Genomic DNA, 27,763 nt, shown 5'->3' with positions numbered 1-27,763 from the left:
ACTGACCTCTAGCTTTTCTTCTGTGTCATATGGTTTACCCCAAAATTATCCCCTTTTGCATTTAACAACTGACATTTTAGAGAAATCACCAGCCGGGGCTTCTTTTCCTTATGCTAGGCAATCTGAAGGCTCTGAATGTAGCTCTTCATGAGAGGACTCACTCACTGATGGTTACTCAGGGTTGCTTCTTAGATGACAAAGAGAAGTGTTGTTTCTTTTTTTGGGGGGGGTGGAGCCTGGGTTTTGGACTGGGGGAAGGGGAACCCTACCCAGACTCACTTTATCAATCTTCTCACTGTACATAGTAGGTGTACTCCTTGCCTGATTTGCCTGCCTGTCCTGAAGTTCATTCCCTGGAAGCCACGATGTTCTCAGAACAGACAATGATTAGACCTTCTGTTCTTTCGGTCCAAAGCCAACAGGTGGCATGGTCTCTGACCCCACCTCTCCCTGGGTTCTCAAAGGCTATGCCAATGAAGAATGAAAATTTCTCCTTAAAAGGAATACAAAATGGACTTAGGATCTGCTCACTGGAAGTGATGGTGCTCAGAAACTATTAAGTTTCCTCACCAACTGTAGTATTTTGGCCCTCAAGAACATTAAACTAGAAAGGAGAATTTAAAAAAAAAAAATGGGAGGAAATGGGCTAGAGAAAGTATGGAACAAATCAAGACAAAAAGTTTTTAAGGAAACCAGCAAATAATGAACTGAATTACTTTCTAAATAAATCTTACAATAATGGATAAGTTAATAGGTTCAAAGGATCTAATTTAAAATATTAGACAGGACCACCAGAGAGAAGTTAAGCCATTTCGCTACAAGAAAATCTGTATTAAACGATTAGTTATAACATCATTGAATGTCAGAGCTAAACGGGACTTTGGAAATCATCTGTTCTAATCCTCTCACTTTATACGGTGTCTCTCCTGATCACTCACATTCCACACCAAGGGCATGTATCAAGAACATTTATTGCCACAGGCATGCTTCAGTCATCTGACATGAAGCCAGATATAACACACAACTAAGGCACCACTGAAATGTCAAAACATTAACACTGAGTACGCTTTGGCAAGGATAGAGAGGACAGAGGGACCCAGGCAGAGCATGGAGGAGAATGCCAGTGAATACAACCCAGACTCATTATCTTAGTCTTCTCACTGTGCATACAGTAGGTGCTTACTAAATGCTCCTTGCCTGACTCAACTGCCTGTCCTGAAGTTCATTCCCTGAAAGTTGTGATGCTCTCAGAACAGATGGCAGTGGGATCTCCTGCTCTTTCAGTCCAGAGCCAGCAGGTGCTGTGGCCTCTGACACCTCCTCTCCTTGACTGACATGCAGGATGATTCTCTTCCTCTTCCTTAGACTGGAAGTTCTTTGTCCTACACACTACTTTGCTGGAATTTTTAGCTCACTCCCTTTAAGTCTGTACAAATCCTCATATTTTAAATTAAAAGATGAAATATGCCTAAAATAAGAGGCAAAAGGCAGTCCTCAATCTGAATAAAGTGTGAGAAGTACCACACTATAAAATTTCAAGACAATAAAAATCCTTCCCAGAGCAATCCAGAATGGATAGTTGGGAGTTTGCTTCAAGAACTGTGTGAAGTTTAATTCTGCCTTGGAATCTGGTTAAGTTTGCCAAGTAAAAGAAATTTCCTTTTAGACTTTTGAATTCTACTCAAACTGCAAACAACCCAAATATTTACAGAAAGAACAATCTGAACTGAGAACATCACCAAAAGAGTAGGAGATAATAACTGACATCACCCTCAAATTTAGAACAGGTGTTGAACATCAGGAAAGAAAATTAAAATACGTATAATGCTTAGTGAAATTCAGTTCAGCTGTTTAACATTAGAAAGAAGGAAAAAGAAGAAATCCAGCCAAGCTCAGTCATTTCACATTACATTGCAATCTCTTCTGAGCCAGAGTCTGATCACTCAATGTTTAGTTACTCAATATTAGTAAGAATCAAACTAAGCTCAAATTTCATGATTATGCAAGGCAACTGATTTTTATTTTTTTTTTACTATTGAAGAAATGCACCTCCCTCCTTTAGCTGGAGAAGTGGGGCACTGCAGGTATGGAATGCTGCCTACACTTTCAGATGGTCAAATGCTTTGTGTTAGTTGGCTTGACTTAAATTTTGTTTTTCTTTGTTACAAAAAAAAGCTTATTGGATACGTTGGGGAAGTAACATCTGAAAATGACTACAATGTGAAAACTTCAATAAAACATTTTTTAAAGCAGAGAAATAATACAATTCAGTAATAATAGCAACAACAACAACTACTACTAATATTTACGTAACACCTACACTGTGCCGGGCACTGTGCTTGGTGCTTTACAATCATTGTCTCATTTGGTCCTCACAGCAGCCCTGGGAGGTGGGTGCTACTATTGTCCTCATTTTACAGATGAGGAAAATGAGGTAAACAGAGGTTAGACTTGCCCAGGGTCACACACCTAGGAAGTGTCTGAGGCTACATTTTAATTCAGGTCCTCCTGGCACTCTATCCACTAAGCCAGCTAGCAGTAAATAAGGAGCTGTCCTCAACACCAGGCAGACCTGGGTTCAAGTCCTGCTTCTGATACAAACTGTCTGTACCCTATGCAATTCAAAGACTCTAAGCTGCAGAGAAGGTGCTGGCCTGAATCGTTAACCAGGAGTTCCCTCTATCAGTGAAATTACAGCTCCAGGCCCTAACACTATCCCTATTTAAAATAGATGTGTGTGTGTGTATAATATAATACACACATATTATTTTTACTATTATTAGAAACTATTTTTGATGATGAGTGGGGATACTTTTTGATCAATAGTAATTATAAAAAAATCACTCTCCCAGTTATCATTATTTGGGAGGAAAAAGCTGGTCCTTTCTGTGCTTTAAAGACTCCCTATTCTTAAAGCAGGTATTAGAATGATTTATTAAGTCAGGAAGAGGCCTAGTAAGTTAGCCTTTCCTATTTAGATGATGTCCCAAGGGCGTTTTCTCCTCCATTCTACCTACTGCTGGAAAGCTTCCCCTCTCTCCTAACCCTAGTTAGTGGGTCTCCCAATCTTGCCCAGCCTGGAAGTGCAGCACTGGCTGACACCACCACTGATGGCAGCTTGGTCCTCCTGGGCCAGGTCACGTTTCCTTGGGCAGTCTAGCGACCCCCCCCTTCCTACTTCTGGAGATTCACCATTCTGGGGTTGAACTTGGTGTGGATACCTGAAGAACTCAGCCTTCCTGCAGCTCAGAGATCCTGAACTCAAGTGAGCCACAAGCCTCAGACTCCCAAGAAGCAGAGACTACAAGTGTGTGTCACCACACCCAGCCTCCAAGTCACTTCCTCACACCTTACCAAATCTTGTTAAACTGAAAAATTTCAGTAAAGAAAAAACAGGTTATAACAAACCTTAGTAACAAAAATATCAAATATATTTATAAGCTACATTTGTGAAGGATTAAAAAAACAAACAACCAGAAAAGGGAAGAGAACAGATACTAGAATTCTTGTGAAAATGGTAGAAGGATGGGTAATTTAAGAAATTTTGGAGGCCTTTCCCTAACAGTTCTTGAAGTCTTTATCCACATGTAGAGGAAAATGACACATTTAAAGAGCGATCATCTCATTATTTATAAGCAAGCTCTGAATGGCATGTATATACAATCCACACCTTCTGAGAATGAGCAAAGTCTGAATTCAGGACATTTGCCAATAGCTCCTGAGTTCTACCCCGCTCCATGCCCATGCTATTTCCCTTTCCACCGCAGAATATTTTCATCTCCACTCACACAAAACTAGGCCTCTCCTTCTTTCAACCGTAAGCTTTACACTTCCTCCCCCTCTACTATGCTATAGCCCTAAAAGGAACGTAAACGACATGAGTTAGGGCCACAAGATTGTGGATCTATTAATGGGACTGCAGGCCCTCCACTGAGGTCCAGAAGCAATGCCTCACTGTGGGGGTGTCCTGCCTGTGCAATGAATGAATGAAAAGCATCCATGACGTGTATACTGTGTGCAAGGCACTGTGCTAAGTGCTGGGGATACACATATATACAAGCAAGACAGTCCCTGCTCCCGAGGAGCCATAGAGAGGAGTGATGGCCAGGGAGGAGTCAGGGTTGCTTGAAGTTAGAGCTGAAAGAGGGAGTGGCTGTTGGTGGCATGGCACAAATAGATGGTTAGAAGGGTGGAACAATGGGCCTGGATAAGGTAGGGGGGAAGAAGGAGGAGGAGGAGGGACAGAAAGGAAGGAAAGGAAGACAAAGAGGAGGAGGAGGGGAAGGAAGGAGCAAGAAAGGAGAAGAGAAGAGGGAAGATGGGAAAAGGGCGGAGGAGGAAGAAAATAAAGAGAAGAGGAGGGGGAGCTCGAAGTGCAGATGGAATAAAAGCTCAGCCAAGCTGGAGTTTTCTACTGCAGGCCCAGTGACAACTCTAAGTCAGTTGTCCTGTTTTCCAAAGCCAAGACTGTCTAAGTTTGGAGAAGCCCATGGCCCAAGTTTATTATTTCTCTTACTCTGACTTACCCTTTGTTCCTCCTCCTTTGCTATTTCTAATGTCCCAAAACTAAAGAAAAACTCCAAACTAAAATGAGAACACAGTTCAAAGATTTGCGTTAAAAACTTTAAAAAAACAATTTGTATTGACAAAAACTCAGGGTTGGGATTTGGGTAACTGTCCCAGCCTCAGCTCAGCCACCACCTTGGTAGGTACTTTGGTTCCTTCACCTCTCTGGGCCTCAGTTTTCCCATGGGTAAAATAAATGTATTGAACCACATGGCCTTGGAGGTCTGCTCTAGCTCTGAACAATGTATGTCCAATGAGCCATCTACACTACAATCCTTCCTAATTCAGACACTGCGGAATACTCAGCATACACGATCTCTTCAGAACGGAAGGTACCTTAAGTATGCAAAAGAATCAGTATATAAATATAATAAACCTATTTTTAAAAACTATCCTAAAATTGTTCAAGAGGGCTTTGCATGCATTCTCCTACTGTTCTTCAAAAAGATGGTCTAAGTAGCAAAATGATAATGATGACCACTACCTGGAACTGATCTGTGACACGAAGTTTGCCAAACTGCTGTAGAGAGTAAGTAGACCAACCCCTAATGGAACCACAGAGGAGTCTCATGAGAGACCAACTGGTGACAAACTGTCTTCAATTTTTTTATTTGCCGCAGATGACACCCCTTAGTTCCTATTAAACTGCACAAATCCAAAGGACAGAAAACACTGCAGGCACAGCTTCCATGGGGATTGTAGCTAGCAAAGCCCACTCCTATTATATTGTCATCACTGGTCCAGCACCCAGGAGTTGGTATATCTTACTCCCTATAATACCTCCAGTCCATTTCCTTTAGTCTAAAAGTACCAAGTAGAGCAAGGCAGAGGTAGGGAAGAGTTAGGGTGAAGATAAGGGGAGGATGGGGAAGAGATCTGGCAAGAGTTAAATAACAACTTCCTTAGCCTCTTGGAGGAAAAGAAGTACCACCCAGAGACAAACTGCTCTGGGAATTCAATTGACAAGTTCTCCTAGCCCCAAGGATTAGAAACTGGGTCAAGGAAGACAACTACATAAAAATCAGCAAAACCGTTCCTCTATTAAATGAGGTTTTCCAAGCAAGCACCTTGATCATGTTTTGATTCAGATTACATGTGAAAATGTTGGTTCACAACTGGATTCTCACGTTGCTTATTTAGAAAACCTCATTAAATTACATTTGCATAAAAAACTTTTGAAAAATATGAAAGAATGTAATAATTCCCTTTCCATGTCATTAAACTATATTTCCTTGCAGTTTATATCTTAAAAAATTTTTTTTAAAAATGCCAAACAACAATTTTGGTTTGGTTCTGTATACATGCATTATGGGGAAAGTGTAATGACTTTTTTTACACTGCACATATTTTCTCTATTATCCATGATCATTTATGGTCTAAAAGGGACCTAAAGTGACCTCTGACCTTCTACTAAAAAAGATTCCTTACCATTAAACTGGAGATGCCTGACAAATATGGCAGCTTGGTATGTTGACAGAGCTCTGCTCTCCTTATTGTAAACACTTCCTCTGCTGTTAAAGAGCACAACCCCTTCACATTTCATAAGAAGCCAGGGCTGAAAAACTGATCACGTGTTAACCTATTCAGCTAGGGCAGCCCTCAGGTAGTTGTCTATTAGTAGACCCCTACGCAAAGATTTTCTGGCACCGTAAGACTCACCAGACCCTACTGTGTTACCCATTGTCTACTCTGTGACATGATGGTGCACTGGAGGGCTTTAGCAGAGAACAAATGTAGCAAATTAAGTAACGGAGAGATGAAAGAACTGGCAACAGTTAGATGAACAGTACAGTCAGTAAGTAGCTCTGGTACTAACAAGAACGATTTATATAGCTTAAGCAATTGCACTGCTGGTCAAGTTCAAGAAAGAAATATTTGTACTCGGAAACAACTGTTCTCTAGATAGGCCTCCCCCATCATACATTTGTGGAATTGATTTTTTTGTACCCAAAGTCAAGACTTTACTTTCAATCTCTTTTGAATTTCATCTGATTAGATTCAGCTCAATGTGCTTAGCTTTCCTTTCCAGTTTTGTGTCATCTGCAAATTTGGTGAGCACACCATCTACATCTTTATCCAAAGCAATGATCACAACACCAAAGAGCAGTAGGCCAAGCACAGCTCTGCGAGCTGCTCCACTCCTGCCATACAAGCTGACTTCTGAACCACCAGGAACTGCTTGGTGAGTCTGACCCTCCACCAAGTTCTAAACCCACCCAATCAGATGGACTATCTTATAGTCTCGAGCACATCTCCCACCACCTTCTCCACACCTACAGTATGAGATACGTCATCAAAAACTAGGTAAACTACGTCCACAGAATTCCCCTCAGCTACTAGGATAGTGATGCTGTCCAAAAAGGAAGTGAGGTTAGTCTGGCCTGACATGTTGCTGAGGAAGCCTTCCTGGCTCTCAGTAATCACCACTTCTTAAATTTCACTAACCAATTCTCTAATGACCAACTCTTGAATTCTCCCAGGAGTCAAAGTCAAGCTCATTGGATGGCTTATAATTTGCAGCCTCTATTCTTTTCCTTTTTTTTTCTAAAGCTTACACATCTGTCGCTCTCGAGTCTATTATCAGTCAGCATCATCCCACCCACACAAAGCAGAGGCAATGCCATCATCCTTTCCTTGAGCATCCATTTTATCCCAACATGGCAAAAACAAAACAAAAAACCAACCATCTTTAAAAACCTCCTTTTTGTTGTCCTTTGATTCCCTTGCCAGCCTCAACTCATTCCAATCTTTAGCCCTACTAATTTTATAGGACTATTCCACTCGTGTTTATCCTCTATTACCTAACCTTACATGTCTTCTTTGTACATCTTTAATCCGAGATGACAAAATTCAGCAATCTTATTTTTTCTCCTCCTTGAAACTGTTTTCTTTTGAATCTTCAGAATTTCATCCTCGAATATTTCCCATCCCTCCCATGCTCACTTCCCCTGTAGCATTTTAGTCCATGGAATTCTACTTATCTGCTGCAAACTTTTTAACATCTGCTTTCACATAATCTAGGGTGAATGTAAGATTATAACTTGATTTCTTCTCTTTGTCTATTACAAACACGGGGAGACGCTGATCACTTCTCCCCAGGGCTCCCATAACATGATAGATAGTGCCAGACCTGGAATCAGGAAGGCTTGAGTTCAAATGTGACCTCAGACACTTATTAGCTATGTAATCCTGCCCAAGTCACTAAAACTCTGTCTGCCTTAGTTTCTTCAACTATAAAATGGGGATAACAATAGCACCTACCTCCTAGGGTTGTTATGAAGATAAAATGAGATAATATTTGTAAATTACTTTGCAAAACTGAAAGCGCCACATAAATTCTGATGATTATTATTATTCTACCCCCAAAACCATTTCCTGTTAGAGAAAATCAGATCCAGAATGGAATATCCCCTTGTTGTTTCCTCTGTCTTTTGAAGGATGAAACTATCCGTAAGGTAACTCAAGTAGTTATCAGCTGATCTGCTTTTGGCAGAGAAAGCATTCTAGTACAGAGCTTCTTAAACTGCGGGGGGTGGGTCACAGCCCTACGTGGACCCGAAAAAAAATTTAGCAACACTAAAAGGTTTCTGAATGTGCAACAACCAAAAATTAATTAAAAATCAGACCCATAATGAATCTGAGGGTTTCTGGCAGCACTTGCCCAAGCTGCATCACTTTGCACGATGCACACCCTCAGGCCACTCAACGCCTGAAAAGGGGTCAGGAGTGGAAAAAGTTTAAGAGGCCCTGTAGTAGATAACTGACTAAGTGAGGTCTTCCACCACTACCATGTCATGTTTCTGTGCCAGGCTTATGATTTGTTTCTCAAATTCCTCATCTTTGTCCTCTTTCTGTCCAGGTGGTCTCTGGTATATTCTATCAATAATACCACTTCTGTTTCTCCCTTCACTGACCTTCCCCCACATACTCTCCACTTGTGGTGCTTGCCCCTCTGGTTTGTGAATCTCCTCACACAATTCCACCCCTGATTTCATCTAGTGTGAAATCCTCTTTTGACTAAGGTATACCCATCTAAACCCATAATCCAGTTATGGGCTTCCTCCCACAAAGTCTCCATGACCCCAGTGAGGCCAAGTTGGTCTCCGTGAATTAGGACCTCCAGTTCTTCCTGCTTGTTGCCTAAATTTGGGGCATCTGTGTTACAGACATTTGGGGCCACAGGTTTTTAATACTGACTCCTTTCCTGGATTTTGTTTCTTGTGCATTTCTGGGTGTCCCAACTGCTACTCTTCTTTCATCATTATAGTTCTTCTCTATGGCATCTCAGTAGGGAGATACATATCAGCAGTCTTCTCCCTTCCCCCCCCCCTTTTTTTTTAGTTTAAATAATGCTTTTTCTTAGATTTGCAAATATAGTCGTACCACCCTTTATCTATTTCTGGCCAGGAATCTGCCATCTCCTTATTTTAAGCTAAGGTCCAAAAACACAGACCCCCTTCTCAGACACCACCTTCTTAGGCAGCTGTTCCATTTGCAATTAATTTTTCTCTTCTGCATCCCTTGCCTTCAATGGGCATCAGTGAGAAAAACACAACTTGTATCCCTCTGGTCTTGAGTTTCTTGCCCAAGATGTCATAATTAACCACTGGCAATATTGTTTAGGTTCCTTCTGGTACTGTCATTAGTGCTCACATTAATTCCCAGAATTAGGCAGATGTCATACACTTTGATAAAGGATTATCAGGGTTAATGTTCACCTCCATTGGAGAAGATAAATGAGAGTTCATTATATCAGTAAAAGCTTCCAGAATTAGCTGATTCAAATTAGTTTATTTCATCAAATAAGACTGAATTCGGGTTTTCTGGAAAACGATACCAAATGAAGGACCTTTGGGATGACAACAAATGAAACAATCTATGATAATCTAACCACCATTTCTGGTTACTGCAGTGATACTCACTTCAATTATAGCTTTATTTACCATAAACTGAAATGGCCTTGCTAGGCTATGAATAATCTTGTTAAACCCAATACTGCCAAGCAGCACCTTTCATGACAACAGGTCATAATCCTACAATCAAATATCAGAACAAATAGAAGTAAACAACTAGTTACTGCAGAGGAAAAATATCATCCAGTTGTCTTCAAGAGAAGGAAAATAAAGGTTAACATCAGGAAGACAAAAAGCTGCCTTTGGGCCACCAAGGAACCAAGTGACTAAAGAATGGGGAGGGTGAAGATGACCAAATCACACTGATGAGAAGCTAGGAGAGAAAAGAAAAAAATGCAGAACAAACTCACCATTGATGATGGGAGGCATTGAAAGGACCACGCCATTGCTGTCATAGATAACTGGGTACAGGGGCTTATTTTCAATAATGTGCAAGAAATGTTTCAGGTGGTTATCCGTCTGAAAAATAAAGGGACAATGTCATTTGCCCATTATTTATATTACTTTAAGAAGTTCACTAGTCTAGTTATTTAGGAGTGAGACAAGAAGTGGGAAAAGCAATTATAAAAGCCATAAGTTACAGAAAGTCCCAATTTATATTTAACTTACACTAAATGCATTATATTCCTTATACACAGTTCCTCCATCAGGAGGTTTTGAGAATGCTTTTCCAGCAGGGAAAATAAATTTGCATTAATTCAGCAACACTCTTTTCCCCGATCTTTTTCGTAATTCAAAAATGAATTTTCAACACTGCTGCCAGGGGGAAGGAGACAGAGATCACCTCTCCCATTTCCTTCATTTTGCAGATGTGCAACAAGCTCAGAGAGATGAAGTAATTTGCCAAAGGTCAGAGAGCTATTCCCTGGTAGAACCAGGACTAGACTCAGGCTTCTGGCTCCAGGTTCTACAGCTATAAAATAGAATGATGCTAAATGATCAAAATTAAGACTGAACTTGAGACCTCAGCCTCATTTGCCCAGTGTTTTAACTAATTGGGCTAACCAGACACAACTAACATTAAGAGACGTATCAGATAAATTTTCTTATATCACTCGGCAGTTTCAAACTACCACGTCTACTGCTCAGCACAGGTGATTCAATAGGCCATAGGATGATTTTTTTTTTATTTGTGAAACTGAGTAACTTTAGGCTCAGAGCCACACTTCCTCTCATAGCAAATGGAACAGTGAGAAACAATGTGACCAGGTGAATAGAGGCTGGCCCCAGAGACAGAAAGACATGGGTTCAAGTCCCACTTCTGACACATACTGTGTGACCTGTTGTTTCACAGGTAAACACACAGGTAACACCATTTGTTGGGCAAGAGAACATAGATGGGCTCCTAATACTAACAGGTGTTCTAGCACTGGTTCACTTTTGATCTGCTCAGACAGGAAGACAGCATTTAAGGGGTCAAATAAGCTTCCTTTATAGTCTTCTCAAAGGGAGTGTGCTGCTAACGGCAGCACCAATTCCTACAGCATACCCTAATCATACTTCTTGCAGGGGAGGGCCAGAATGGTAGGAGCTATGACTCCTACCAGTCCCCTAAACCTCAATGGGGGCTGATTGAGGCAAACACACAGATTCCCCTAAGGCTTCATGGGGGCCAATCAAGGCAGGTATGTGCATTTCTCTATGTATTACCCAAATCCCAAAATGAGTTACTGACCAGTGCCCACTTGCTTTATAGGGCAACAGACAAAGAAGCACATAGCCAACAATGGCCTCACAGGTTAACTTTAGTAATATTGTCATTCAGCCCAAGCACAGTAAATATCACTTATGTCATCCCTATATCTCACTGTACAAGCATGGTGGAGATGTTTTCAACTATAATTCACGGGAAATATTAGCTAGGATCCTGGAGCTATCATCTAAAAAGGAATAACAAAATCTGCCTTACACACACTAAAATCTCCCTTACACCTGGGGTGAGTCATTTAATGTTACATTTAATGTCATCTAAGTGGCAGAGCAGGTACTGATTTGCACTGGCACTGGGTGGAAACCAGGGGTCTAAGTAAGGAAAAAAAAAAAGAGCTTAGTAATGAATATCAAATGTTATTTTTTTCATGAACTTAAGACTCGAAATGATCATTTCAGTGCAAAAATAAAACTGATCTGAAAATTTAATTTGTTAAAGTTAAGGAATTTTTAATTGAACTAAAGAATAATGACTTTTTTTTTTGGAAAGGGTAGAAGAAGCAATATCTACCCACTTAAAACGTGAGGCAAGGAATGTGGATGATGAATAGTTCAGTGAAGGCTCTTCGCAGATAAAATGATATGACCAATTCACATTCTTCATTTTACAGATGAGGAAGCCAAAAATGGACAAGGACATGTGACTACCCCCCCACCCCCTGTAAGAATGTGTGCTCCTTAAGAGCACAGGCTAGTTTCTGCCTTCCTATGGATTCCAAGCACTTCACACAATGTGTGGCATGGAGAAAATACTTAATAAATTTCTGTATGATTGACAGAATAAAGATCACAACTTTGGTGTATATCTAAATAGATTCTCATCCGTTGATAGCCAACACTGACCTCTCTGATACCAGAGGGTTAGGAGGGTGTTCCTACTGGTATTTTTCACCTAAAGCTGTTTCTATACCTGCCAACTTTATCATCTCTAAATTTTTGAATGGTATAATATAAATTTACTTAAGGCTGACCTTGAAGATTAAATAGCAATTAACACAGTAATTGTGCTGAAGAATAAACGATGACTAATAAAATAGATTTTATTTAAACCAATGATTTAAATGAGAAAAGCTTTTTTTTTTTTTTTTGGAAAAGATAAGTGGCCAAAGGAAATGACCGGTTTTCAAAATAAATACAATAAATAACCAATTTTTTAAATGTTCAAAAAAACTAAGAATCAAATAAACACAAATTAAAACAACTTTGGGGTATGACCTCCTACCCAACAGGCTAACAAAGATGCCAAAATATGGGAAAATTCATTGTTCCAGGAACATTAATTCACTCATGGTAGAAACATGAACTGATTCAATCATTCTGGGAAATAACGTGGAATAGCATAAGACGGATTCCACCATTACATGGTACCAAAATGCTTGTTGACTGACTATATGCCAAGGAGGTTAATGACAGCAAGAACAGATTCAAATATACAGAAATGTTTATAGCACTATTTGTGATAACAAAAAGCTGGAAAAAAATATTGGGGAATGGCTTAACAAATTACAGTATATGGTGTATATATAGTATATGACATGGTATGCAGTCACATGGAATTACAAATATGAAGAATTCCAAGAAACAAAAGAAGACCCACAGGATGTGATTCAAAGTGAAGAAGGCAAAGCCGAGAGAATAATATACACAATGACTACAAAGTCAACACGGAGAAGCAACGACAAAACTCTGGTCAAATATAATGGTCCCATGATAGGATCATGTCAAAGTTAAAGGAGACATCCCATCCTTTCCATTAACAATCAATAAACTAACTTCTTCAGGGAATATATTTTGCAGTAGTGTCTGCTGAGAAGGAAGAAAGGAAAGAAGGAAAGAAAAAAGCACTTACACAGCGCTTACTATGTGCGAGGCACTGTGTTAAGTGCTTTACAAATGTTATCTCATTTGGTTCTCAAAACAACACTGGGAGGTAGGTGCTATTATAATCCCCATTTTACAGTTGAGGAAACTAAGTCAAACAGAAGTTAAGAGACTTGCCTGAGGTCACACAGCTAGTGTCTAAGGCTGGATTTGAACTCAGGTTTTCCTGACTCTATCCAAAGCACCACCTACCTGCCCATAAAATCTGTTGTGTCAAAAACAAAATTAAGTAGTACAGTTTTGTTTTGTTTTTTAAGAAATGAAAAACATTACACCTCATTATTTTCCTTGAAGCCTACTTTCATTAGTCAGATTTCATAACAGTTTTTGTGGAGGTATTAATAGTCAGAAAGATGACACTTACCTTATATAAATCCATCAGTTCACAAGCCGTGTGCTCCTTTTTCTGGTTTAGTGCCTTGAATTTAATATCTGAAGGAGGCCTAGCTGTATAAGAAAATGGTCCTGAAATAGTATCCAGATCGTGAGTACCAATAGCGACCAAGGCTCTTCTCCTAAAAATCACAAATTAAATAAGATGATTAGAGATGGTACCAATCTAACTCAAGTTATTCTGTAGTTGTATTTCTAATGAAGTTACAATTCATGAAAGAATATTCTAAAGCTAGGAACAGAATGCAAAAAGTAAAAAAAGCAACACTAGAATCAATTGTCTGGAATAACCACCTGATACTTTTCAGTTGCTGGAAAGTATGAATCCTAACATCTCATGGCTTCCAAATGTAATGACACAAATAACTGATCTGCTCCCAAGGCAATCTCCACAGATTTCCTATTTCTTTGTGTAATTGTGGTACTTTTCTTTTCTACTATGACTTCTAAAATGCCATATTAATATATGATATGTTCTATTTGCCCATTTTCATGCACTTAAGTGTTTTATCTCCCCCACAGGTCAGTCAGTCAGTTAACTAGAATTAAAAGGGATTAGGAAAGGCTTCCTGTAGATTAAGTTAGGACTTAAAGAAAACCAGGAAAGCCCAGAGGTGGAGATGAGGAGGGGAAGCACTCCAGGTATGAGAGAATGCCCGGAGCTGAGCGATGGAGTGTCTCGTGCACGAAACAAGGACTGAAGAGCACATGGCGGGGATTTGGGGAAGCTGCATAAAGTGAAACAAGACTGGAAAGATAGGCTAGGTTTGGCTATGAAGGGCTCTGAATACTAAACAGATTTTGTATTGATTCTGGAGGTGAAAGGGAGAAAGAAATGTGCTCTAGGAAGATTAACCTAACAGCTGAGTGGAAGATGGGCTGGAGTGGGAGATATCAGGTACAAGGCGATAACCTGCAGCAGGGGGGGCAGTGGCAGGGGAGAGGAGGAAGAGAACACAAGAAACAGTACAAAGGCAGAATCGACAAGACTTGGCCACAGCCTGGATAGGGTAGGTGAGGGTGACACCTAGGTTGTAAGCCTGGAGGACTGAGAGGATAGTGGCACCCTCAACTGTAATATGGAAGTTTGGAAGGGGGGAGGTCTGAGATACTATCTCTTCTTGAGGTTTTCTTAACACTACTCTTTTCAGCTTCTCTTTCTGGCTCTCTAACCCTCTTTGTCCCCTTTGCTATCTCATCATCCATTATCAGACCGCCTAACTGTAGATCTACCCAAGGCTTCCTCCTAGGTCCTCCTCTCCATACTCTCTCACTTGGTAATCTCATTAGCCCCAACAGGTTTGACTTTCTCTAAGCAAATGATTCCCAGATCTAAATGAACAAACCCAATCTCTTTCCTGAGCTCCAGTCCCACATCACCAACTGCCCTCCAGACATTTCAAACTGGATGTCTCATAAATATCTCAAACTCAACGTATCTAAAACAGAACTCACTATCTTCCAGCAAATTCACCCCATTCCCAAACTTATGCATGGTGATTGTGGGTACCACCGTCCTTCTAGTCTGCCAGGTTTGTAACCCTGGGGTTACCCTTGCCTCTTCTCTATCCCTTACCCCACATACCCAATCGTTGCCAAACCCTGCCCTTTCTGGGTATACTCCACTTTTCACTTCTGGCCCCTTATTATCATTCACAGTCACCACCTCAGTTCAGGACCAAATCACTTCTCACCTTGTCTATTTCAATGGCCTCCTAATTGGTCTCCTTGCCTCAAGTCACTTCCCAACTCCCATCTGTCTTCCACATAGTAGCTGAAATGACTTTAAGTATATACATATATACATAGTATATATGAGTCCCCCACTCAATAAACTCCAGTGGCTCCCTATTGCCTCTATGATAAACTATAAACTCCTCTATTTGGCTTTAAAATCCCCTCACAACCTGGCTCCAACCTTCTTTTCCAGCCTCAGTAGAGATTACTCCCCTGGACACACCCTACAGCCTAACCAAACTGGCCTTCCTGCTGTTCCTCACATATGGCTCTCCAAGCCCCATCTTCATGGCTCCACCCTACTCATCCCCCAAACATGGAGCATACTTCCTCCTCACCTCTGCCCACCCCCCACCCCCACCCCGAAGAGAATCTCTAGTGCCCCTCCTTCCTGAATTACCTTGTGTTTATTTTAAATGTGCGTGTATATAGTAAATGTGTATATGAAAATGTGTTGTATCTGTAAAATGTATATATATAAATGACTATGTATATATAAACGTGTGTATTAAACGTACATGCAAATGGATATGTATGTATGTAAATGTAAGCTCCCTGAGAACACAGTTTCATTTTTATACCAGTGCCTTGAACATAAATATGCAACTAAATGCTTTTTGAATGACTGATTAAACAGATCCACAAAAACATGCCTAATAAATGAGGACAGCAAGGGGGCGTAGTAGTAGTAGCACAGTGGGCCTAAAGTCAGGAAGATCTGAGTCCAAATCTAGCCTGAGACACTTACTAGCCATGGGACCTTGGGCTAGTACTTCACTGGTGCCTGACTCAGTTTGCTCAACTGAAAAATGGGGATCATAATAGTATCTACCTCCCACAGCTTTTGTGAGGATAAAATTTGTAAAGCATTCTGGAAAACCTAAAAGTGCTATGTAAACACTACCTAGTATTACTATTATAAATGATCAGAAGTAGAACTGTGCCAAAGATTAGCCTTTAAAGTAGTGTATGTATGTATATATGTAGGAGATTACATTCCTTTTTATGCTTTAAAATTAACTTTTAAAGTTCTCATTGTTTTACCTAACTAGGATTCTGCAAATTAATAAAAAGCTTCTATTTTTATGTAAAGTAACTCTGTTTGACTATTATCTGGAATCTCAAAAGTGTATTACACACAAAAGATATAATTCTATTATTCTTCGATGGTATAAAAGATATTTTGCTGAAGACAGAACGACTTAGGGGAGAATAACCCTATGTAAGAAGTAAGAGTAATCCTATGGGCAACAGGTCACTGCTGACAGTGGCATCCCCTAATAATTAAAACTATCCAGTATGTGAAGTCATTCATTAAAAAGTTTCCTGGCCTCTACTGTCCATGGGTGCCACGTATGAGGAAGAGCAGAAGGCGAGTTTGGCTAGAGTGTAGAGTACAGGGAGGGAAGTAAGCTTGGAAAGACGCTCACAGAGCACAATATTTAATATAGTTATAGATATTAGATTTAAGGGAATCTGTGATTTTTTTGTAAAATAAAAATAAAGGTTAACTTAAATTTCTTTTAATATCTTCTGCTATAACTCAAGCCTAAAATGACTCAAACACATATAAATTCTAAGTATCAGATGTTAGTAAAGTCTGTAATAAAATTTTTAAATAGTAATCTCTAACGTTCAAAGACACCATTCTTAATTTCTTCACGCCTATGCCATACATAACAGCATTTGTACTTACTGGATGTAACACAATTTAAAGCCTAGTTACTGCCATATGCTCCTACTCAGATGCTCATCAAAGTGTGGAAATAAGCTGGCTTCTAAAAAATTCTGCCAGCAAAGCACAAATGAACTCTAGTAGATCTGACAAAGCTGGAAAGACACTGTGTCAGAGCCCAGCAATCTCCTGTATTTATGTAATCCAACAACTGTCCCATCTAAATTGGAAAATGTGCATTAGCAGAAGGCTGACCACTAAATGGGGGATTTCTTTCAGCCTCAACAATTCAAAAGGACAGCAACAAAGGAAAAAAGGGATTGAAATTTGCATCTGTGGAGCAAGAACTAAGACAGAAAAAAAAATCACAAATCCTTAAAGCACTGAAGTAATCATTACCATCTATTCTACAGTTTGCTTTTGGAAACAAACCTGCAGATGTTCTGATGTAATTTCTCCTGAAGGTCAATGAAGCTGTCATAGCGAGCTCTGGAAAATTTTATGTTTCGAAGAACTGCTGCTACAGCATAAGGACGGACTTGGGCAGTCTGAAATTTATGAAATCAGAAGAGATGATACAAAATGCTTTGTGGTAAAAATTCACAGTAGAGGCCTGTTTGTATTCTTAAGCTTTATAAATTCACATTTCAATCAAATCAAGCAATTAACCTAAAAGTACTCAATGCCCACTAAACGACACTGAAATTTTAAAAAAAAAAACTGTTCTAGATCAAAAAATACGAGTATTTTCATCACTGAAGATCTGGAAAGAAGGCATGCTGCCAATAGTTAATGGTTTTTAGAAACACAACAATGTTAATAAAAAACACTCATGTTTCAGTTCTTTTCAGTTTTATGTATGGTTCACGTTTGGGGTGCTGTGCCTCAAATTTTTTTCTGAAACACTGTAATTCTAAAATCAATTTTGGAGAAAGGGCTCATCAATTACATTCTGTTTATGGACATAGCAATATGTTAACTTTAAACATATAGATTATAATGAATGATTAGCAAACATCCACATTCGATAGAATAAGAAAGGTAGGTTCTTATTCTTTTCTTCTTTCCACCAGGTATATCAAACATGAAAGAAAGGTACTTGATGAACTGAGAAACAAGAAGCAAGCCTTGATACCTCTTCCGTGATAATCAACCTCTGGATCTGTCCATTATTAGGTTTTATCCGTTTGTATCTTGGAGCTTTTATCCTACAATAAAATAGAAGCAAATTCATTTACAATAGATCTAAACATGTCAGTACATAGGAATATATCATATTGTATATGGAAATATTTTAGAATTGGAAGTGACTTTAGATAAGGATATGAAAACTATAAATATCTCATCTATAAAGCTCCATTTCTAAGTTTCCTTTGCTGATTATTTTACAACTTGTATTCTCCTAATCCATAAACTTTTACGTACATATGCTATGTTACATTATATGTATTATATAATATATAACTTTAGGCCACATACATAATCTAAATATCCTATAAAAGATCCCCAAGTTCTATTTTTTTTTTTATTATTAAGCTAGGCCAGGGGTAGGGGACCTGAGACCTAGAGGCCATATGTGACCCTCCAGGTCCTCAAGAACGGCCCCTTGCCTGAATTCAAACTTCACAGAACAAGTCCCCTTAATAAAAGAATTTGTTCTATAAAACTTGGACTCAATCAAAAGGCCACATCCAAGAACCTAGAGGGCTACATGTGTCCTCGAGGCCCTAGGGTCCTCACCCTAAGCTAGGCTATAGGGAAAGCCTATCTCATTTTTTTCTCAGGCCATTCCATACCAAAGAAAGGGCAATGGATGTGGAGTAGTTTTAGATTCTAGTATGGTCTTGTTCTCACCTGGGATTTGATTTTGTTAAATCACTTCACTTCTCTGCATCTTAATTTCTCCATCTGCTATAAAGCTAATCCCCTATTAACTGAAATTTGGTAATATCTGCCCCAAAGACATGTCTTTCTGCAGTACTGTGAGAATAAACTAGGGTTAGAAGACAAAAACAAAAAAAGTCTTTGTCCTGAAGGACCCTATAGTCTACTGGAGATTCCACATATGTACACAGATAAATAGGATCCAATTTAATGAAAGAACACTATCAAATGGCTAGATCAGGAAAGAGACTTGAAGGAAGCTAAGGCTTCTAAGAGACAAAGGAAAGACTAACCACTAAAAATGTGAGAGACCACCCTGGCAATGGCATGGGGCCGAGAAATGTGAAGCTGATTTCAGGGAAGAGCAGGTCAGTTTGGCTAGAAGACAGTGGGTAAAAGGAAGTGATACGAAATAAATCCTGTAGGTGAGAACAAGATTGGGAAGGCTTTCAATGACAGGTTGAGGAGTTTATATTCCATTCTAGAGATAACAGGGAGCCAATGAAGTTCATTGATTTTTTAAAAATGGGGTCAGACATGGTAAGATCTGCCTGTGCCTTAGAAATATTAATTTGGTGTATACATGGAGAATGGGTTGGAAAGGAGAGAGCCCACAATCACGAGGCTCAATTAAGCAGCTACGGTAACAGACCACACAATGGCCATCAATGAAGGAAGAATCTTGGTAAGATCAACTGGCTATGGCAGGGGAGGGAAAGGGAAAAAGAGATCAAAGATGATGCTAGGTTGTGGGACCAGAGGTATACCAATACCCACAACAGAACATGCACGTTGGGGGCAGAGCAGGTTGAGAGGAGAAGAGAATGAGCTCCATTTTAGACAGGGTGAGTTTGAGAAGTTGATGACACAGTCAACTGGAGACATCCAACAATTCACTTATATCCCACAATCATTTAGTCAGCACCGACAGGCAACTGGCAATGGGAGACGATAGTTCAGGAGACAGATTAGGGTTGAATACATGGCTATAGCCATCATCTGCATAAAGATAATAATTGAATCTATGGGATCAGATGAGATCCAGGGCCTAAGACTGAGACTGGGAGAACATCATGAATGAAAAATATATTTACATAGTATAAAAGATGTGCAAGGAGTATACATGTCTTTACAAAAAATAGTGCTCTACTCCATGTATTAAAATACAAAAATCCCCAAACTAAAAATATTTGCCTTAAAAAGAAATGTTTCACTTGAACTATTAATGTAAATTATATGTATCTTTTAAGGAAAAATTATGTTTTTAAACTATATTTTCATTAACTATAATCATTTAAAAAGATACTCAACACATTTATGACATCAGTAGGACAAATTTTCAAAAGGCTATAACCAGACCAGCCTCTAATACATAGAGAGAATGTGTATGTATATTAATCTAAATTCTACTCACCAAAAGCTTCTGAATACACAAAAAACTAATATTTTTAAATGTTCACATGATTTTTCTAAAGCATAAATCCAGTCGCTAATAATGACAAATCGACATATCTACCAACAAAGAGGAAAGAACATTTTAGAACACTGAGTGATAAAAATGTTTACCTTACCTCTCTTTAAAAACCTGAAGCCCTCGAACCAATCCTTCCAGACAAAGGAGATCATATCTGTTGGCAGGGACATCAATTTTGTAGAGAATTACATCAGAGGCACCCTCTGCCCTTTCATCTCCTTGTTCTTTACTTATAATTTCCTTTTCAGAAGTCTAAAAACACACAACACAAAAACTGCATCCATTATAACGTGACTGAAAAAAATCTAAGATCCGTCACAGAGAACTATGTCAAGTCTCCCAGAAAAGGAATTAATGTCAGTCTCTGTTCAATATAGCACCTAACATTTCATGGGTATTCAAATATTAAACACTATTCCCCACTAAATCAATATATACACACTCCCTTATCCACATCAACAAATTTACTTCAACAAACACATTGTGCAAGGATATCCTGGCAGGCACTGGGGGAATACAAAGTTTAAGTAAAAAAAGATCTCTGCCTCACGAAACACAGTACAGTAGACTGTACTAGACATCTACCCAGACAATTATAGTACATAAATAGATCATTTAGTTATGAACAACATTCTATTCAAGGCACTATGTGAGGACCATTGCCCACTGAGTGGATCAGGAAGGCTTTTTTTGAATTGGACTTTAAAGTACGGTAAGGAATTCAACAAATATAGAGGAGGAAGGAGGGTATTCTAGGTATAGATAACAGGTTTGGAGGCAGAAAAACACAAGGTACGTTTGTTGGGGAGTGAGTTGTCCAATTTAATTGAAGTGTTGAGTATGTAGAGGATAGTAATAATAAGACTGGAAGAGTAGAGTCATAGCCAGGCCGTGGAGCACTTTGAATGGCAGGCAAAGGAGTTTAAAATTTATTTATGTTAAAAAAGGACCTGTGAAGGTGTTACACTATAACTAGAACCATGCATGAAAAATACTAGCCTGGTGACAATATTAAGCATGCAATAAAAGGACAAAGTAGAAGTGGGAAGATCTGTTAGAGATTATTATAACATAGATTGGTATCTATGAGGTCTTACTTTTGGATAGTGGTAGCAGACTAGAAAAATGGAGAGATTCGAGAGATATTGTGGTATCCAGCAATTCAACTAATCAGAATAGCCACAAATTCACAAATCCCTGAAAAAGTCTTCAAAGATGAGTATCAATAAAAATGGCCAAGAATATCCATTAGTTTACTGACCAGATCAAAACATTATCACTGGCTGACAATGACGATAAAAAACCAAGGCAGGTGGGCACCAAGGTGAGAATCAGCAAGGGCATGGGTGAGTTAAAAAAACAAAACAAAAAGAGAATGTGGAAAATAGCAGACTGAAGATAGGGCAGTGATTTACAAACTATGAGCTGGTAGCTAGAAGCAGCATCAGTGGAAGGGAAGGAGCATCCTAAAAACAACCCCCGACATGGGGCGAGAGAGAGAAGTAATACCAACTGGAAGAATACAGAGAGCAGTGAGGAAACCCTCAGAGCAGGGGCAAAAAGCCCTGTCCAACTCCACAGCTGAGAGTGACACTGCATTACCATGAATCAGAAGAAGTTTATATCAACGGGCCTACATTATCACAAAAGATTCAATTACATTCAGTATATTTTCTGTTTAGTGAGGCAATGAAGCATGTACTGCATTTAAGAAAAACTGTCACCAAAAGCAACTAAAAGAAAAAGTTTTGACAGAAAGTTTTAACTTTCAATTGGCTGGAAACCTTGGGTATCCATTCGTGAAACTTACTGGTTGAGGTACAGTATAAACACAAACAATACAATGCTTTGTACCTACAAGATGAATCCCACACAAAATTTTCAGAGCCTCATCAATGACGATTTTTGATCCCCAGATTTAATAAGCAGTTAAGAATTTAGACTCTATTGTTAGATAATAGAGCAGTACCATCACATGTGGACAGACAGCCAGGAAGCCCAGGGTTCAAGTCCCATCTCGGATACATCCAGGCTGGCCTGAGCAAGTTATCTGAGGCAATTCTAGAGCATGGCAAAGCAAGTGCTCTTGGCCAGTGGGCTCAAATTCCCTACAGCTGCATACTGACTTTGAAAACAACAAATTAACATTATATATGTTGCACTGTATTTTTTAATACTGTACTTAATCTGTTAAACATTTCCCAATCACATAATAGAAATAACCTATTACATAATATGGGAATCGAGTGTCATTTGTTTTTCCTTTAAGCAAAGAGTTGCTAATCCACCCTAATTGGGCTCAAAAAAGTCAACACAATGTTGGGCCTGGGGCTTTTGAAAGCAGAACTCCAGAGTTTATTATAATCATTTACAGACAAGGATGCAGACTGATATGCTAAAAATAGTGAAAAATAAAAACAAATAAATTAAAGGAGTAAAATAGTTACTTAAGTAATGAATAAAAGAATATTTTAACCATTCCCAAGCAGAGGTGGGATTTCAAGACATATTTTAATGAAAGAAGGGATTTAAAGAAAGGGCACCCTAGGAAAGATGGGAATTTGAACTTATAAATTTGAAAAAGTGACGAGTGAAGTTGAATAACTAATCCTTTGTATCCAAAGACACAAGTATCAAAAATGTCTGATAGCAATTTTGCTTCCTGAAAAGTCCAAGACAATATAAGTTCTTCTGTTGGGCAGTTAAAGTTCTTCCTCACCTGCCCCTTGCTCCTTTCTGGTCTTCTTTCACTTTCCTCTCCTCTAAGCACTCTACATCGCTGCAATACTGGCCTACTTGCAGTATCTTCCTCCTATGCCAATGCACTAGCCGTCCCCCATAACTCGAAAGCTTTCCCCTCCCCGTCTGAGTTCTGCTGACTTCAAGAATGAGTTCAACCCAACCACCACCTCCAGGAGGTCTCTCCCTGTCTCCCCAGCTGGTGAGGATATTCCCTTTCTGAAGGCCTTCCATTCACTATCTAGACATCTTGTATCTGCCTAGTGGTCTAGTCTACACGTGGTTTCCTCCATTCATATGTAAACTACTTGAAGGGAGAGGCTGTTTTTGTCTTTCTTTGTATTCCCACCACTTAGCACAGGCCTGGCACTTTGTAAACTTTCAATAAATTTGTTGACTTGCCTTGACTAGCTATTAAAAAATGGTGTAATACTTTTAAACTGTAACCAGATAAAGTATCCACAGTAACATACAACACTTCAAGTTTTCAGAATACTTATCTTCTATTTTCTCATCGGTTCTTATAACTCTGTTAGACAATTTCTATTTTATAGAGGAGGCAGCTGAGGCTCATGGAGGTCAAATGACTTGCCCAAGGTCACAGGGATGGTGTCAAATGGGAGGTGAACCAGGTATCTCCCAAACCAGCCCTCTTTCCATTACACCATACGGTCTCTCATACAAGCATAATATATTATTAATAACATTAATATATTACACAGATATGTCACACTTCAGGCATATTGTTATTGTCATCATACTGTCAAAAGAACATAAAATATTTTCATGAATTACACATCCAAAACTCTTAAAATCATTTTACAAAGAGAACACTGCATAAATGGATTAAGACATTTGATATTTAAGTTATCTTAGTTAATGACAATAATAGCAAAGAGAGACAAAAAGCTATTAAGACTCATCACTCTGAATTATATCATCTGAATGGGTCAAAGTGGTAAATCTATAATCTACACCAGAGGTGATAAAGATGAAGTACATCATACCCCTCAAAATAAGTGTTTTTTAAGGAGACAAAATAGAAGATAAAGAATTCCTAATACATACGATTTCATCAAGCTCCAGACCAAATTCGAAACACAGTTCATCAAATTCTTCATCAGCTAAAAGGAAAGAAAAAATGGTTGATCAATTTTGGCCAGTTTAAAACAAATTAAAATATTAACAAATTATTTCATTGCCTTGAACCTAGGAAAATATTATATATACACATATTATACACACACACATACATAGACCATGCACATATGTACACCTTTTGAAATGAGAGTAATATAAAAATAAAAAATTGATAAGAAAAATGTTTAAGAAACAATGGATTTGCTGTCCAAAACCCAACATGTAAAGATGTTAACAACTAAATTGAGAGAGAGTTTATAGGTTCTCCTCAGAAAAGTAAAGGAGTTGATGTACCATGTACCCAGAGTCAACAAAAAACATTTCATTGGTTACATGGTCATTCCATCATAATATCCCAATGAGCACAAGCAGAAAGTTATGAAGAAAATTAACATCTTGTGCAGGGGACAAAAAAATGACTTATTAGTCATATAACAAAATCCTCCAAAGTAAATTGATACTTATTTTTGATACTCATTGACATCAGAGAGAAAGTGTGCTCAGGGAAGTATGGCAAAAATTATATAGTTTGGGAAGGATAAATGAAGGAAGCCAAAGACAGAAGCCTTACACTTGCATGCCATAAACATGTTTTTGAATAAAAGAACTGAAAGGTGGACACAGCAAACAGCAAATGACTTCATTTTTAACAGGCATCGACTGACTAGTTAAAGATGAAGTAATCACTTCAAAATCAGCAATATGTAATGCAGTCAGACTATCAGCTAAGAGCAAAAGTCAAAAAGGTAAAACACCAATCAAAAGAAAGGATAAAGCTAGGAGGACAATATTATTTAGCATTACAGCAGCTTCAACCAGTTCTATCTGAACCCTCTCCCCAAAATGAGAAATGGATAAATGGAATACCATTAACTTTTATTATTTCCTCAAGATATTTAATCAAAATGTCTCATGAAACAGCCAAACACAACTGAAGAAAAGGATCATCAAATCATGGATTTAAAACTAGAAGGGACCTTAGAGGAAACATTTAACCCAAACATTTCATTATGGATAAGGAAACTCAAGGTCAGAGCCCATGACTTGGCCAGGTCACACAAGCAATAAGCATTAAAAGGCAGGATCCGAATCTAGGCTCTGGGATTCTAAACCCAGTACTCTTTCCCCTGTGCCACACAGCCTTCACAGAGCCTTCAGAAGAAAGCTTGGCATGACCTAAACTAGGTCATTACGAGGACACATGTAGAGGAAACCAGGAGCCACAAATTGGAAAAGCTTTGTCAGAATTTTCAGTGACCTCTTTATACAAACAAAAATGGTGGGACCAGCGTATTTGAATTTTACTAGCATCTGTACCTGATGTACATGAAACCAGGAACGAAAAGTCAGGAAAAGTGGTGGGACCTGGCTAAATCTGTGCTTGAGGCACTCCAATTTTAAAAGTATCCGGGGCTAATTCTCAAGACACACTGAGAAAGGAAAAATTACCTCCCAAATTGACAATATCATGGAAAGTGTTTTAGAAAAGTAAAAAGAGGGCAGCTAGGTGGCACAGTGGATAGGGCACTGGCCCTGAAGTCAGGAGGGCCTGAGTTCAAACCCGGCGTCAGACCAAACACTTGACACTTACTAGCTGTGTGACCCTGGGCAAGTCACTTAACCCCAACTGCCTTAAAAAAAAAAGAAAGAAAGAAAGAAAGAAACAAGATGCCTGAGAAGACAGCAGCAACAACTAACCCAAATGCCAGATTCCTCATTTCTATACATCTTCATGAGAACGGTCAAGGGACACATCCTCCATGAAAGGAGGACAAAGAAACAGATTTTGGGGGGAGGCTACTTTCTACAGCAGATCACATCTATGATAACACATCTAACTGAGAGATGACAAAAACAGAAAACACGACTATGCTGAAAGACTTCAAGAAAGTATTTGCCAGTGGAGAAAAATGGAAGCTTAAAGACTATCAGACAAGATACCTATCACAAACAGTAAGTAGTGATTAGGGCACTGGGCTTGGAGTTAGGAGGACTATAAGTTCAAATTTGGTATCAGGCAACTACTAGCTGTATGAGTCTGGGTAAGTCACTTAACCTCAGTTTCCTCATCTGGAAAATGGAAACAATCATAAGCACCCCCTCCTCATGGGGCTGTTTTGAAGATAAAATTTGAGAAGCACTCAGAGAACATCAAAGTGCTATTATCATTGCAATTATTATAATAATTATTCAAATCTTAGCAACCATAAATCTATTGTTCAACAATTCATTGAGTAAGAAATCAAGGGAGGTTTCAAGTAAGTGATTCAAAAGGAAGATACATATTCACCAAAGATATTCATCATTTGTTAAGGAAGTTGTCTTGCAAATCAACTCCAAACAAAAAAAAAAGATTTCCAGGTGAGAGTCTCCAAACATTCCAATTTATAGATAACAGTGCCTTCACAGCATTTGAAACAACAACAAAAATGAATGAATGAATAAGTAAACAACAACAAAAAAATACCACATCCTTCTGCCAACAAAACCCAAAGTAGATTAAAAAAATAAATAATAACATGCAGTAAAATGAGTAACATCAAACGTATCCATCAAGACATACAACTGATAATGACCTGGGCCCTGAATTGACTAGATTAGACTGGAGCACACTGGGAAAACTGAGAGCGTTTTCAAGAATCCCAAATTGTACGCCACTAGAAAAGTCAACCTCTTTAATATCAATGTTCTCCCAATAATGTTATGACCAATATTCTCTCCATGATGAAGATCCATTTGAATACTGGTATATTCTCCCAGTGATGCTCTATGGGAATGAATTATGAACTACATAGTCATGAAAGAATTAAAGTTACATATATCGCCAAAAGGAATGGGGGGCGCAAGCAGGCAGCACTCTGCGGGGGGTCCTCCTTGACATCCAAGAATTCATTTTCAGAGGCATGAATGACCAAAAAAGAGGAAGAATAAAGGGAAATGGATGGGCAGGCCAAATGTCACCCCATCCTCAAAAAAAAAACAAGAGGAAGAGCATTCTTAAAGGACACTCACTAGATCTTCCAAAGAGAACTTTTAGGAAAATATTGGGCAAAAATTATAGCGACACGACCCCCGCCTCGCCGCCCCCCTTCCCCGGGCCAGCCAAGGCCACGGCTTCTTCCTCTCCCCATCCCAGGGAGGGGGGACGGGCTTAGAAACTCCCCCTCGGCGTGGCCGCCCCGATTGCTGCCATGACACGACTGCTCATCGTGTCACAGAGCGGACCGGGCCGCTGGGCCTCGGAGGCCGCACTCACTGTAGGTCCGGCCCAGGGCTCGGAAGAGCAGATCCCGCTTCACACTGACAGTCGGCATGGCTCCTCCGGGCACAATGCGCCTGCGCGCTCGTCCTCATCGGCCCGGTTCCGCGGTCCTGAGCGCAAAGACCCCGCCCCTCGTGATGGGGTCGACCGTGGTAGCTCCTGATCCGTTCTCTTTTCTCCCGCTCTGTTTTGGTCCTCCACGTGCCCTGAGAACAGTGGTTCAAGGTATCAGTAGACTTTTATATCTGGAGCAAAAGGTCTGGTGGGGAGGGTGGCCAAAAGGAAGGGGAGGCAAGGTCTTGAGAAGCTGCGGAACAGGCAGTATTGTAGGCAGCCCAAATTGCAGGTCGATTTCATCAGCGCAGAGTGAAGGACCAGAAGCAGGATAG

The 27,763-nt window shown here is 39.4% G+C and overlaps 1 protein-coding gene across 2 annotated transcripts in view; it reads right to left on the bottom strand.

Annotated features, from left to right (window-relative positions):
* Positions 1–27,467, bottom strand: part of FARSB (phenylalanyl-tRNA synthetase subunit beta) — a 78,501-nt gene extending 51,034 nt beyond the window's left edge. The window contains exons 1-7 of one of the 2 annotated variants that reach the window (XM_027873861.1): positions 27,369–27,467; positions 24,041–24,096; positions 20,331–20,485; positions 18,011–18,083; positions 17,308–17,423; positions 13,435–13,585; positions 9,830–9,938 (exon numbers count right to left, since the gene is read on the bottom strand). In XM_027873861.1, coding sequence (XP_027729662.1) covers positions 9,830–9,938; positions 13,435–13,585; positions 17,308–17,423; positions 18,011–18,083; positions 20,331–20,485; positions 24,041–24,096; positions 27,369–27,426 — 718 coding nt within the window. In that variant the 5' untranslated portion in view covers positions 27,427–27,467. The remainder of the gene's footprint in view (positions 1–9,829; positions 9,939–13,434; positions 13,586–17,307; positions 17,424–18,010; positions 18,084–20,330; positions 20,486–24,040; positions 24,097–27,368) is intronic. The other variant, XM_027873862.1, reaches the window with a different exon arrangement.
* Between the last annotated feature and the right edge of the window lie 296 nt (positions 27,468–27,763).

This window comes from Vombatus ursinus, unplaced genomic scaffold (genome assembly GCF_900497805.2).
Source record: "Vombatus ursinus unplaced genomic scaffold, bare-nosed wombat genome assembly UNPS02014802.1, whole genome shotgun sequence".
Taxonomy (NCBI): Eukaryota; Metazoa; Chordata; class Mammalia; order Diprotodontia; family Vombatidae; genus Vombatus; species Vombatus ursinus.
This window is presented reverse-complemented; position numbering and strand designations above follow the sequence as displayed.